At 43.0% G+C, this 14,868-nt stretch overlaps 1 protein-coding gene across 14 annotated transcripts in view; it reads left to right on the plus strand.

Annotated features, from left to right (window-relative positions):
* SOX5 (SRY-box transcription factor 5) overlaps positions 1-14,868 on the plus strand; it is a 729,285-nt gene that overhangs the window by 537,270 nt on the left and 177,147 nt on the right. For all 14 annotated transcript variants that reach the window (XM_060279172.1, XM_035127886.2, XM_035127887.2 and 11 more), the window contains 2 exons: positions 11,221-11,393; positions 13,026-13,094. In XM_060279172.1, coding sequence (XP_060135155.1) covers positions 11,221-11,393; positions 13,026-13,094 — 242 coding nt within the window. The remainder of the gene's footprint in view (positions 1-11,220; positions 11,394-13,025; positions 13,095-14,868) is intronic.

Raw genomic sequence — 14,868 nt, forward strand, 5'->3', positions numbered from 1 at the left:
TGCCCTCAGAGTAGCTATGTGAATGTAATTTATTTGTTCTTGAGGAATTTTTAATGCATTTTTTTGCCAGATGTGTCAGAACTACTGGGTTCTCTTTTAATGATAGCTTTGTGGCTGTTGTTGTTTTTCAAATGGAAGAGAGAGAGAGAGGATGGGCAGAGAGATTCTTAATCAAATGAGGTAGGGTGCATGTAATTATTTGTCACTCCTTATGATACATTCAGTGTTTACTGCAGCCCATGCTGGTTCTTTTCCCTTGGCTTCTCTTTAATGTATTTGGAGTTGGTAATGGAAGGCATCTGCCTTGGGAAGGCTCTCGCTTGAGAAATATTTCCAGAGGGGGAAAGGGTGTGAGGAGGGGGACACCTCCGAGAGCACACATGAGAGCCTATACTTTAAGGAGGGACTCTGCAGAACCTGAAGGATGTGGCTGTAGCCCAGTAGTTAGAGGCCTGGGAATTTGCACTAAGCCTCTCCCCAGCCCTATTTCCCTGAGGTGAAAAGTTCTGGGAAGAGTAAAGCTTAAACATACAATTCCCCACCTACTGCTTCAACCTAAACCTTGTCCTCACTACCTTGCACCTGAGAGTCACCAGCCCCAGGCCTCTGATGAATTTGGAGAATGGTCATAGCTCAGCACCAGTTTTGCATGCAGCAGGTCCCAGGTTCAATCTCCAGCATCTCCAGGTGAAGCTGGGAGGGACTCCCTGTCCGAAACTCTGGAGAGCTGCTACCAGTCAGGGTTGACAATGCTTGTGGGCGAATGGTCTGGCTGGGAATGAGGCATCTTCCTCTGTTCAAGTGGTTTTGAAGATGTTGAGTTTCAGGCACTTGGGTGAGGTATGGTGGAGAAGCAAAAACGAAGGAAACACCATTGAAACCTGTCTAATATAACAGGTATTTGTTGGGCTGCAGTAGCCCATAACATCTGGACAGCAGCAGGTGGACAAATACTGCTTTGCTGAAGTACTTGCATTTACATAGAACCTTCACATAAGTATAAAGTGTGCATCAATTAGAATGAAGAACACCCATTAAAGGAAAACACAGTTGGAAACATCCAGTACCAGAAATGTGTGTGGATGTATTAGGAAGAGTGTGGAATCCATTCTTCTTTACTTAAGGAGGTGAATTGCCCTGTGCTGTACTGAAACATCCATCACAATAAGCCCAACAAATTCTCACTGTCTCTAAAATCTTCCCAAAAGACAGCTCCTGTTAGCTGTCCTAACAGAGCAATGCTGAGCCAAAATGACTCACTTTATTTTTGTGTTTCCTTTTATGCCTTTCCAGAAGCCTCTTGTTTTCAGCTGTTTCTGGCACAGGCTGCAAACACCTTCTTCTTGTTTGGATGTCCTCCTTCTCCTTATCCTTTTTGCCCTCACAGCCCTTCGCCTCATTTGCCCACATTGCCATTTTAATCTGATTGGCTGAGGCAATTTAGAATTTGCTGGCGCTGATGTCATGACCCTGCACCGGATGTAATGATGTCATCAAGGATTTACCTGTAAATGAAACCACTAGTTGGATCCAATGGCATTGTGGGGAAACAAAGACTGATAACATAAGAAGAAAGAGCTGGTAAATGAGACCACAAGCCTATCTAATTCAACATACTGTTTGCACGGGGGCCAAAACCTATACCTATGAGAAGTCTACTGTAAGCCAATATTTATGAGGACTTCTTTGCTTTTTAAAAAAATGTTGATTTGGAAATGTGGAGAAGAAACTAGGAGAAACTGAAACTGTCTGATTCTCCCATTCTTTCTTATGATCTTGTTGGCACTCAGCTTCTGTTAATGCGGTCCCAGATCGCATTGCTTTCTAACAGCTACTAGCCAGTTCATGTTCACCCTATGTTTTTGCCTTGGATTTTTTAAAAGTAGTTTTTTAACCTATATTGATGTATGTTGATTGGCTATGTCAGATATACTGCTTTAAAAATGAATATCAAAATCAGAGAATAGTTTGCATGGGCCTTGGTGGAGTGCTGAAGGGAAATCAAATGAAACTATTAACGGCATACCTTTTTCAAATAAACACACAAATCTATCCCACTTGTGTGTTGTTTTTTAAAAGAGTGTTTCAATAAGGATAACTTTGTGGAGGTGGGTGCAAACAATCCTTAGTATACTTGTCTTTTGGGGGGGGGGAACAAAAAAAGAAATGTCATATTTTATGCCACGACTTTAATACAATGTTATTGCATCTGTCTAGGTTTAATAATAGCACACTACTTTCTGATGCCTCTTTGAAAGATAGACAATAACAATTCAAAAGCCATTTACTTCATTACTCTGACAGTGAAATGACTCAGAGGTAGATTTAACTGTTTTCCTGTGTATACTTTGAACAGCTGATGGATATTGTTTCTGGGCAAAGTCACAATTCAGCCCAAAGCTAAGCACTTTTCAAATCCCAGTGATTTCAGGGTGCAGGGCATGGTTGGTGAATACGGATGTTGCAGTATCGCTATAAAGAGGGGTTGACCTGATCAGACCCTTGAAAGGGAAACAACTGGGGGATCCGTGTCAGAGCAGGATGTGTGCCTTTTCTTCCCCACCCGACTCCCCTGTAAATTCAATAGGAGAGAATGTGGGATGCATTTAACTCACTTCTGGAAATCAGTCGGACTTAATAGTGTTTAATTTTGGTTGGATACAGGCCCTCGCTGTTAAACCTGGCAGTATTACAGAGATAACGAGAACCCACTGTGGTGTTCAATAGCTCAATCCGCAAGACGAGCAATAGGCTTCCCGGAGGTATCCCTAAAACCTGCAGCTAATTCTGTCAGATTTGTCCCACGTTGTCAGTCCTCTCCCCCATAATGTTCTCTCTTGATTTTTGGCATGGGTTCATGTTAGGGACGCTGCAGAAATCCAATAGGTTCGCTTTCAAAAGTGCACCTTGTTGTTCTGATGGAGCAGGCAATTATCTCAAACCTTCCTTATAAACCGAATTCTATCTGGCATTGGCATCTGTAATAATTAGCAGCTGGGTGTGCAGCCTCTTGTACGCAGAGAGGGGAAGATCAGAGGCTGAGTCTGCATCCACGGCTGTAATCCGATGCACCAGTGATGGGGAATCTATGACACTCCAGGTGTGTTTGGGCTCCAACTCCCAGGTCTCCCATTCCTGTGACACGTACTTAATCCCAGGTAAACTCAATGGAATTTTCTTCTGCATAGACATTACCACTGCTGTCTTCACTGTGGAAGATGCTTTCTCGTGTACCCACAGCTGGTACAGCTAATTGTGCATGAGCATTTATTTTAATTGAGAAGCAAATTCCACTGGAGGGGAATCCTAAGAACGCTTAGGATCGGGGTGTTCAGCCACTTTTAATTCAGAAGGATGGTGCGGTGATGGGAAGACATTGTAAAACCTTCATGGATTATGAAACAAGTGTTTTCTCTCACGAACCCATTTTTAACAACCAAAAATAACAAAGTCTAAATGCAAAGCGACATTGCTGGAATTTAGCAATAGGGGGTTGAATGAGCAGTGAATAGAGAAGTACAGATTTTTGTTGTTTTATTCTTAGCACCAATTCCCCACACCCCAAACATGATTGTACTAACAAGCAATATCTCTATGAGGTATGTCCTGATCAGAGAGACATGGAGACCTGTTAGTTAAGACTGAACCCGGGTTAAGCAGATGATCAGGCATGCAGAACTTGTGGTCCACAAGCCACTTGGGGCAACCCATAATCTTACCAACTTCTCCATTTCTTACTGCCTGTCTGGAGTTTTCCATTTATATATAGCTGGTGGGTTTCATTATGCTTGATAGGCCGCATCTAGGCTAGTGACAGAACACATATTTGTATAAATAGGCCCTTAGTTCAGCGACTGGCATCTCCAGCTATTGGGGGCGGGCACCTCAGGGGCGGGAATAAGAAGTACCCCTACCTCAGATCTTAGAAAGCTGTGTCAGAGTATTAAGCGCTGAGATAGATCGGTGGGGTGACTCAGCAATAGCTTCATACGTTTCCTGCTACGTAGTGAAATGGGACGTGTTTCTGACAGCAGGACCAGTGCAAGAGGTTGTGTCACCTAAGCCGGCAACACCATTGCCAGCCCTCACCCTCTTCATTGTGGCAGAAGAAGCCCCTCATCTCAGCTTATTTTTGTTGATTTCTTGTCCAGCTAGTTTGGTGGTGATGGAAGTGCCCCTTAGGATGCTCTCTCTCCCTCCCTGCTAATGGAATGATCTGGCGGAGTCTTCCCTCAGAGCTAGGCATTCTTGGTGGGGTGGCTGTGAAAGTGCCTGTGCCGCTGGCATGAATTCCTGCAGTAGCTAACAATGCCTAATATCAGGGGTGGCATAGTTTAAATTTTAGGCATTGTTAGACACTGTGTCAATGCTTAGGTGCTCTCATGGCCACTCTGCCCAGAATGTCAAACTTTGAGAGAAGGATTCCTTGGGTCCTTGCTAGAGCAAGGTATGGGGTATGTTGGCTCACTGGGTGGGTGGCAACAGGGCTGGCCAGCAGAGACAAGCAGTGAACCCAGGCAGCACCAATTCACCACCTTGCTTTTCCTTATGGAAGAGCCAGCCGTGTCTGGTGGCTTCTGAATGGACAGCATGAAGAGTTTTAAGGAATTTGGAGGGCACTGCTGAGATCTCTGCAATAGGAACAATATTCATGGAGTCATAGACTTGTAGCATTGGAAGGGTCATCCCTGTGATGCAGGAATCTCAACTAAAGCATCCCTGACAGATGTCCATCCAACCTCTGCTTAAAAACTTTCAAAGAAGAAGAGTCTTCCAAGGAAGTCCATTCCTCTTTTAAACAGCTCTTACTATCAGGAAGTTCTTCCTGATGTTTTGTCAGAATCCCCTTTCTTGTAACTTGAATCCATTGGTTCCCAAGAACTTTTTTTTGTGCCAACAGTCCTATGCAGTTGTTTACATTTTCTTGATTAGCCAGCCATTTCAATGGTTATGTTGTATGGTTTTATGACACTTTATGTTCATTGACTATGCTATTGGACACTACCTTGGTGTTCTGTATAAGCGGGCAATATAGAAATGTTTTTTTTCATAAATCAATAGTTAGGATTTATATACTGCTTTGAGGCACTTCACGCATATATCATTTCATCAGTGCTTACAACAGCTCTGTAAGTTTGGCAGTGCTACTGTTACCCCCATTCTGCAGAATCGAGAGGAGGGAGTGAGGCTGAGAACCACAGACCACAGACCCCTCTTGTTCAGCATCCTGCTCTCATGGTGGACATTCTGATACTTCCGAGAATCCCACCAGCAGGGCATGAATACAAGAGCTGTCTCGTGCTCCTGTTCTGGTTTGAACTGGGTCTTTCTTCCCCGCCTCCCGCAACCATCATTCCTTGGAGTCCTGAAGAGACGTTGCCAGCGAATGCAGAAGCACAGGAACCCGTGGTGAAAAATCAGGGGGTATTGCAAGGATAATAAGGGATGGAGGGACAGCTTAAAAGCTTAGGTTCAAAGCAGGGACGTCCCTGTCAATTAGAGTAACTTGAGGGGTATGTTCGGAGGTATTATATTTGAGCTCATCAAGCTTGTCTCTGTCGTCATCTTCAGCCTTGAGACAAGAGGGAAAGAAAAGCGGCAGCGCTCTCCCGTTTTCCTCTGCTGGCGATGTGAGCAGGCAGAGGCACGTCATACTGTGACAACCTGCCAATCAATAGGTTGGCTGCAAATACATTAAGCCTTGGTGTGCCTTCCCTGTTTCAGTTAAAAAAATAAAGTCTCATTTTGATAGTTGAGTTGTTCACACTGGAGGGCTGTGTGCCTGCAGTGGCATAGAGGCACATGTGTGTGCAACTTGGCATTTTACCAGCCAGCTTGGAAAACTAAAAAAAGAAATAGCCTCAATTTCAGCCTGTCATTTTTATTCTTTCTTAAGTTGATCTGCATCTTCGGCTTCTTTGTTTATTTATATATTATTTATTTACTTTGCATTTATATATTTATTTATTAACTTGGGCTCCCCCCCCCCCAATACAAACTGACCCAGCCCCAACACTTGTCCTCTGAGTCTCTTCTCTATTTCATTCTTCCCAGAAAGGTTTGGAGGGTGGCAACAAGAGAAGAGGCCTTTATTGTGGTGGTTCCCCAGTTGTGGAATCCTCTCCCCAGAGAGGCTCGCCTGGTGCCATCACTACATGTCTTTAGACGGCTGGCAAAAACAGTCCTCTTTAACCCAGGCCTTTGGCCATTAAATAATCTATGTCCCATTAAAGTGTGTAGGGGGAAGGGCTGTTATTATTGTGGCTATTTTGCTACTAGGCTGTCTGTCTGTATGGTTTTTATGATGTTTTTATTATTGTTGTTTTGAATAAATTGAATAAGTACAGCTGCTGCTGCTGCTACTACTACTACTACTACTACTAATTTATATCCCCATTTTCCTGCAATGATGCAGGAAATTAATTACTGTTGTTTGCAATGGTACACTTTTTAAAATTAAATGTAGATGGCTGTTATTGATTGTATGTTTGAATCCAGGAACATATGCCTAACATATTGATGAAAGCAGAATTTCAGTATACATTTTTTTAAAAGAAAAAGAAAAGAAAGGCTGGATGTCCCTTGATTCTAAGGCTATCAACATTTAATAAATCTATAAACAAATAAACCAGACTTGATCCAGATAAATGTAGCCATAACTAAGTCCCATTGAAGGCAAGTTAGTTAGTTATGATCAAACTTCTTATATTGGGACATAGTCAAAGTGGCTGACTTCAGATGGAACGGCATCAGTGTGGAACAGTCATGGTTTCCCCTGCAGAGAATTCTGGGAAATGTAGTTGGTTATGGGTGCTGAGTGCAGAAGCATAGGAATAGGGGCGGGGGCGGTCCAATCCATCATGGAGGGGGGGGGGGGACAAATAATCAAGGAACAATTACTGCCCTACTAGGGCGGTTCATACAAAAACCCTTTAAAAAATAAAATAAAATGCCTGCTCCAAAGGTCTTATCTTACTACACTAGGGATTATATACCTAGATATAAAATTTCATGCATATCAGTTAATATATTGACCCTCCTCCACGAAAATAGCTGTTTACTTGACCGTTTTCCTATGCCATGAAGGCTGAAATTTCAATTCAGTGGAGCACTTCCTGTTCCCAACCCTAACCCTGCGGAAAGCCATCTAATTAGACTTTAATTTGATTTTGACATGTTTGTAGGAAGTAATTTAATTATTATTTGATTTTATACAATGTTATGTATCTGATGTTAGCTCCCCTGAGCCCGACTTCGGCCGGGGAGGGCGGGATATAAATAAAATATTATTATTATTCCTTTGTAAGAAAATATGAAATAACATAAAACCATTTTGGCAGGCATATATATATATATATATATATATATATATATATATATATATATATATCAAATTTTCCACACCGGGTACCACCTGACCTTCCTACGCCTCTGGCTGGGTGCTATGGGGAGACCAATATTATCCCTCACAGAGCTACAGTTTGTAGAGTGGTTTAACAATGAACCCCTCTTCCTGGGGATCTCAAATAACAGTAGCTTTGTGAGAGGAGAATATTGGTCTCCCAACATCTCTTTTGGTAATGCATCTGCCCTTTGGGGGCGATGTATAAGTGGCCATCCTATGCAGAAGCCTTCTAGCAGTTTTGGGGTCTCACAGGGTTGGGGGGGAGGTTTCAGGAGAGAAAGAATGGGAAAATACACCTTCCTTTCTTCCTTTCCTATCCCTGTGAAATCTCCCCTTAGCATTAAAGGGCTCAAGTTTAGGACTAGCTCCACATGAAAACAAGCACTTTCTTAACATTTTTTTTAATTTTAAAAAATCCGAACTTAATTCCTTGGTAATCTCCTGTAGAAACCACAGTCTTGTGTTTTTTTGGTGTCCCTACTTCACCTTCAGAATAATCAGCACACAACCAGCAAATTTGCTACTATGGGGTGGCGTTTCCATTTTAGCTCCACTCTGACTTTTGTGATTTCAAGTTTTCCCACAGACTGTCTTGTCTTTTCTCATACGCATCCCAGGTAGATTAAGGGGGCTTGGAACGTATATTTTTCAGAAGGTCAAAGTTGATCACAGATCACACCATCGGAATCTGTGGTGCGTGCAGAAACACAGCTATTATTGCATGCTAAGAAATGGATTTTGCGTGTGTGGAAAGGTCTCTTCTGCAGAAGTGGAAGGTGAATTGCCTTGGGTCTGCTGGCAATTGCTGTCTTGACATGTAGCTCAAATTCTGCATTTCTTCTGTCTTCAGATTTCCACTTCTCTGTTCTACATGTTGTTACTTATCTCTCTGCCGAAGCATTTATATAACATCAAACATGTTTTACGACATGAAGGCCAATGGTGTGACTGCTTCTGTATAGCTGATCTTGAAATTGAGGAATTGCCCTTTTAGGAGAATTCCAGCTGTAGCATTTGTGGGGGGAGCTGCTAATTCCTTTTGCATAACAACTCTTTGGATGCAAAGACTTGTAACAGACACTTCAGTCTAATTGCGTGTCCAGGTGGCAAACACATTGCGGCAACGACGCCTTGGTCTCCGATGGCGTTTGAAGTGAAAACTGCAAATTAGAAGGGTTCCCTCCCTTTCTCTTAATATTTTAACATGTGGTGCGGTTCCCTTCCTCTCACACAAAGCTTGGGGAAACTGTAAATAAAGTGTTATAGTTTCATCCCACTGATTGCATTTCTAGCAGACGTCATGAGGCAAGATGAATTTCTGACACAGAAACGAAATTCCATGAATCCTATGTGGTGACATTCATCGTATGCCCCCCTCCACCACACACACACAGTCTGGCCTGCTACAAGGTTTGAGGGGCGGTGAACCAACCCCCTTACTGACACCTGCCTATTTCTTCATGTGAAAAAATAGATGTGTGAAAGTTCCTTTTATTTATTTCAAAATATATGGTCCGCCCATCACCACCGCCTTTCAGGTCTGGCTCTCCTAAAGCAGCAAGTATAATGTATGGAAATCGTGACATAGCATTACATAAAAAGTACAGGCTATACTAAAGCATCAAAAGATATTACTCCGCGATCCGTTTGAATGAATGCAAACATTGCATATAGTAAATTCCGCAGTTAAAACGAAACATTAAAAATAGAAGCAGCATAAATACAGAGCGCTAAGATACTAACAGAACATAAAGATCTTCAAGGTCGTAGCAAAGTAAGGGTCAGCTGCTTGGGGGGTGAGTTCCGCAAACATGGAACCACTGCTTAAAGGCCCTGTCCCATCCCCCTAAAGATCTTGATGGCTGGCTCATAAGCAGGACCTCTGGAACTGATGTTAATGCCCTGACAGGTTCGTACAGTCCTTCAAATAACTTGGTACCAAGTCTTTAGGCTTTGAAGCAGGGACAGGGAATCTGTGTCTCTACATAGGTTGCTAGATGACATCATCCTTGAGTATTGGCTGGCTGGAGCTGATGAGAGTTAGAGGACAACAGATTCCTCACCGCTCAGAAAAAAATAGGAAGGTAGATAACTCAGTAGTGGGCACTTGGTAGGAACAGGGAATAAATTTCATTCATTTTGCGTTTAAATCCATATCTATCAAAATTGAACTTTCTGAAACAATATGAGAACCACAACACAGCCATCCTACAAAAAGTAACTGAACTTTGCAATGCAGTTTTCCAACGAGGACTTACAAAAAATGCTTCAAATGCACATATTAGTGAAAATAACAAAAATGCATTATATAACGAAAATTGCAAAATTGTGTACATTAGGAAAAACAGCATACAAAAATGTGTCTATCCACGCTAAAATTCTGACAGATTTTCAAAGTGGAAGATGAGAAACTGAGAAAACTAAAATGGACAGGTCTTTCCACCTCTAACACTTGACAATGTAGTTCAGAAGGCCTTGGCTTTCGTGAAGATTTTCATGAGGAAATGTGGAGAATTTAAGATTGGGAAAATGAAAAACTCAAAGAAACTGAAATTGACAGATTCATCCAGATCCCATGTGACACATAAACAATGGCATGCTCTCTGTTGAAAGACCTATTGGCTTTGGTCAGGCAGCACAGATTTGTTTCTTCCAATAAGCCTTCAAGGGTAATTTTGGATAATTTGAAGCAATTGGGGTTTTTGACTGATGAACTTTTGGCAATTGTATGTGTTATTTCTGTGTTGTGGTTTGTAGTTTTAGTTTTAAGCTTGTTGTTGATGATGATGATGATTTTGTGTTCCTGACTGTCTTTGAGAATCAACTTAGTTTTCCCCTGGCAATAACTTTCTCAAGGTCACACAAAACCGTGTGCAGGGACATCATCTCCTAGGGCTGAGCCCTTTTGGCCCTCTACAAAAGGAGGGTGCTGGGGGTCCCTAGTGTTCAAAGGTGGCAGAGAAGGCCAAGTACAGAGCTGAGCGCTGTGTGGCTTCAGTGGCTGGCTGCTCCTCCTCCTCCTCCTGCTGTGGAGGGGAAGGAGCAGGGAAGCAGCCCCTGGCTGGTGGCGGCGGCAGGAGTAGCAGCCAGCCATTGAAACGATGCTGCCGCTGCTTTTGGTTCTGCCCCTGGCTCCTCCCAACCTCTTGATGTCACACGTGCAACGTTGGCCCATCCATTCTTCCTTGGAAGTTGGCACCTCTAGGTGCACCTTTCTCTACACTGCAGCCTCCCCAGGTGCCCACCCTTCAGCTACAGCGAAGAGGAAGCCACTGTTAGATATAAAGCCCTTGGGGCTTCTTCAGATCAGAAAGTGCAGACAACCAGGGAGGCTACAGGGTGCTGAAGAAATGATTCATGAAAAGAGAGAGAGAAACGCACACCTACTTCACAATGATAAAATAAGCCCAAACCGTGTACCCACGAAAATCCTAAAGAAATTTCTGGAGTGTCCTGAAAATGAGACAGGAAAAAAATAGAAGCTGCTTTTTCCAGGGAGGAAAACTTAATGAGAAATTGGGAGGCAGATTTTGGCACAGCACCATCGTACAGGGAGGCCACTGTTATTGCCCAAGTATTCCTAGATCAGGACACTTGGACGAACAGCAAAGACAGGGGCAGAATATTTTGAGTAAGTAAGTAAATAATGGGTTAGTCTCCCGAACATATGTCTATGTGGCAAGATGCATTTTCTGCTGTGCCTTACAGGAGCTGTCCTCTTGGAACGGTACCCAGTTCTTGCTTCTCATTCTCTCTTCTCTTCCCCCCCCTCTTCCCCCTCCTCCCCTTACCTTTTGTCACCATATGATGCTCAGGGACTCCAGAGAGCCTAGCTGAGAAAGAGAGGCAGCTCATGGGCATGATCAATCAGCTGACCAGTTTGCGGGAGCAGCTGTTGGCGGCTCACGATGAGCAGAAGAAACTGGCGGCCTCACAAATTGAGAAGCAGCGCCAGCAAATGGAGCTGGCCAAGCAGCAACAGGAACAGGTGAGTGATTATTATTAAAAGGGACTTTTAATCTAGTCCCCCTCTTTATTGTGGGAGTGGGGGGGGGAATAGTAACACTCCATTAACATATCCTTATTTTAAGGAGGTGTGAAATATTGCAGGAATTAGTTTAGTTATTTATTGGGAGGATGGGGGGGGCAGGGAATGAATGAAAAGTTAGCTAAAATACATGAAAAAGTATTCGTTAACTTAGAGTGTGTGTGCAAATTAGCAGCTTTAAGCATTTCACATTGTGGGATGCCGGTCACTGTCGTCAACCAGAAGCCAATGGGGAGCCCGCAAGTAAGATGTGACTGCAAGAGCCCTCTCCCCCCCTGTGGTTTCCAGCAACTGGTATTCAGAAGCATAGCACAGCCATCAGGATTAGTAGCCTGTATGGACACAGTATATATGACAGAGGTGCCAACTTGAACAAAATATTGGGGGGGGGATAGGTAAACCCAACCCTGTGTAATTGATCGCGTGACGTGGCACACCCACCCACACCTTTGAATGGCAATGCCCATCAATTTAGGGGGACGCCCCTTCAAATATTTTATGGGGGGGGTGAAGCAACCTCAGCCCCTTGGAGTTGGCACCTGTGATTTGTTAGAAATAACCACACTGGAGAAGGGATGTAGGAGAAGTTCATTCAGTTCGTCTTTTACTGCAGACATGCCTAATGAAGGTGAGAACAAAAATCCAGCTACCTTCCAAAAAAAAACCAAACCCAAAATGCATATATTAGGGGAAATGTATTAGCACATAACATAGAACTGTAGAGTTGGAAGGGACTCCATGGGTCATTTATTCAATCTAGACCAACCCCGTGCAATGTAGGAATCTCAGCTAAAGCATCCAGGACAGTTGGCCATTCAAACTCTGCTTGAAAACCTCCCAAGGAAGGAGAGTCCACAACGTAAACCTAAGAAGAGTCCTGCCGGATCAGGCCAATGACCCACCTAGCCCAGCACCCTGTTCTCACAGTGGACAACCAGATGCCTATGGGAAATTGGCAAGCAGGACCCAAGCCCTCCTCTCACACTGTGAATCCCAACAATTGGTCTTCAGGTGGATACTGTCTCTGACAGCATAGGCGGAATCCACAAAGCTCACTCCATGACTCTGCCCTCCTGTCCTTGTCAGATTTGTGATTTGTGATTATTACACGTTACTCGCTTGTTACACAAAAAAGAGCTCCAAGTGACTTACGACATGTTTAGGAGCATGAGCCTAAATAAAAACACATGATAAGCAAACACATTCACACAAAAATACTTGCGAATGCACAAGGCAACCCCCTGCCCACTATGAGACCGCCGGGTATAGGGCGATGTAGAAATTGAATAAATAAAATAAAAATGAGCAGTAACTTAAAGGGACATTTAGGCACAATAGTATTCACTATTATTGAGTGCAAAAGAGCCACATTTCTACTCTAACCGTTATGCATAGGAGACAGTGCCATTAAACGTGTTTTTTAAATACATTTGGTGACAGAGTGGAAGTGTTCATTGTCTTTAATTTGGATAGGACCAGCTGTGGGCAAAGGTCTAAATGGAGGAGGGGAAATGTGCTGTTTCAGACTGCAATTAGACTCCTGTTAAGTACTGTTGTGTGTTGACCCTACAGATTGCAAGGCAACAACAGCAGCTCCTGCAGCAGCAACACAAAATCAACCTTCTCCAGCAACAGATCCAGGTCAGAGATTCTGAGTCTATCCATTGTTTTTATTCTCTCTGTCTCTCTTTGCGCCTTTTTCTACTACCCCCAAATTCAATATTTTTATTAGGCAAACCATATCTGAGTATATGTAGATTGATGCTGGTTCCAAATCTATGCATGTTGCTGTGTGTATTTGGTATGCCTGCCCTTATAGTCCGTAACGTGAGTCTGAACCGATTGCAAGTGTCTGTGCAGAAATGGCACCCTGAGAACCATAGCTTGCTGTCCTAAAATGTGTTTCTAGCCCTCATGAAACCAGCTGTGGTGAGCTGTAAGCCCATCTTTCTGTGCTTTCCAGATGATGGACATGAAACCACCTCAACCTTTGTCCTGTTATGAAAGTCCTGTTGTTACCTTGCTATGTTTTTTTGTGTTAGTACAAAGAAAGCATGGGGGAAAGGGTTTGGAGAGTTAGCCATTTATAAAAGCATGGTGGGTTTCTTATTACTATTATTTAAAGGAGCTGCAAGACTTCTTACAGATGAAAGTGGAAAATGGCTATTTGCAGTGCCAGTCCTCCCATTAGGTACAATGAGACAACTGCTTCAGGCAGCAGAAGCTGGGGTTGGAGGTGGCGGCGGCGAGGTGTTAAGAGTTCAGAGCTGTGTTGCATGCTGCCCTGTTTCAAATGTTGAAGTAAGGGTCAACAGCCATTCCAGTTGGGAGGTGGGAGTGGAAGTGCCACTTTTGTCCATCATCTCAGACAGCAAAACATCTTGTTGCTGGGGCTGTGTCTCTGTAAACAAGTCCATCGCTTTTAAGCACCTAATTTCACACAGGAGTGGAAGTTGGTTTGTTCATGTGGAGATTCATATGTTAGAATGTAGTATGCTCCAGGAAAGGTGTGAGATGACATTGATGGATGATTACTAGATATAAAGACGGTGTGATCTAACAACATGTGCAGGCTCCAGCGGACTCTGCGTGCATAGTCCCAGCCATGCCATAAGCAATAACCCTCTTCATCGAGGACTGGAGAGCAGTGGGGATTAAAACCAGCTCCCAGCTTTCCTTTTCTAACAACAGCAGTTCAGTCTTGTTTGCACAATTCCTCTTCCAGTTATCACATGCTCCTAACTGGATTGGATTGAAGCCTCTGAGATCTGATTTAGATTTGGGCTGAATCTGTAATAGGTGTTATCAAGGTTGTTTTCATCTTAATCTTTTTGATCATGTTCTGTAAAAGTGAAACTTTTCTTTCTAAAAAGAAATCTAGTTATTTTTAAAGTAAGAGATTGGTATGTGCATTAATTGTTACATAGAGCAAATGCTTCTGTATTGGGCAAATCAGTCCATAATCTATCATCTGTGGCCAAAGCTGGCATTGTATTTCAGAACAGAATAGGGTTCAAACAGAACTTAGAGAAGTAGCACCTCCCTTTAACTATATATAAAGAACCCTTAACCCACCAAACTTTCCAAACCTACCTTAAACTTTATTTCCCACTATCAGTGAATATTTCGAGTATTTCTGATTATGAGTTTATTGATGAATATGTTCCACACTAATGTTCATTTTTGTAACAAAAAAAAAAAATCATTCCAGTAGCACCTTAGAGACCAACTAAGTTTGTCATTGGTATGAGCTTTCCTGTGCATGCACACTTATTCAGATACTTCTTCTTGTATCTGAAGAAGTGTGCATGCACACAAAAGCTCATACCAGTGACAAACTTAGTTGGTCTCTAAGGTGCTACTGGAAGGAATTTTTTTTATTTTTTGTTTCGGCTACGTCAGACCAACACGGCTA

Source organism: Zootoca vivipara, chromosome 10 (assembly GCF_963506605.1).
Source record: "Zootoca vivipara chromosome 10, rZooViv1.1, whole genome shotgun sequence".
In the NCBI taxonomy this organism is placed as follows: domain Eukaryota; kingdom Metazoa; phylum Chordata; class Lepidosauria; order Squamata; family Lacertidae; genus Zootoca; species Zootoca vivipara.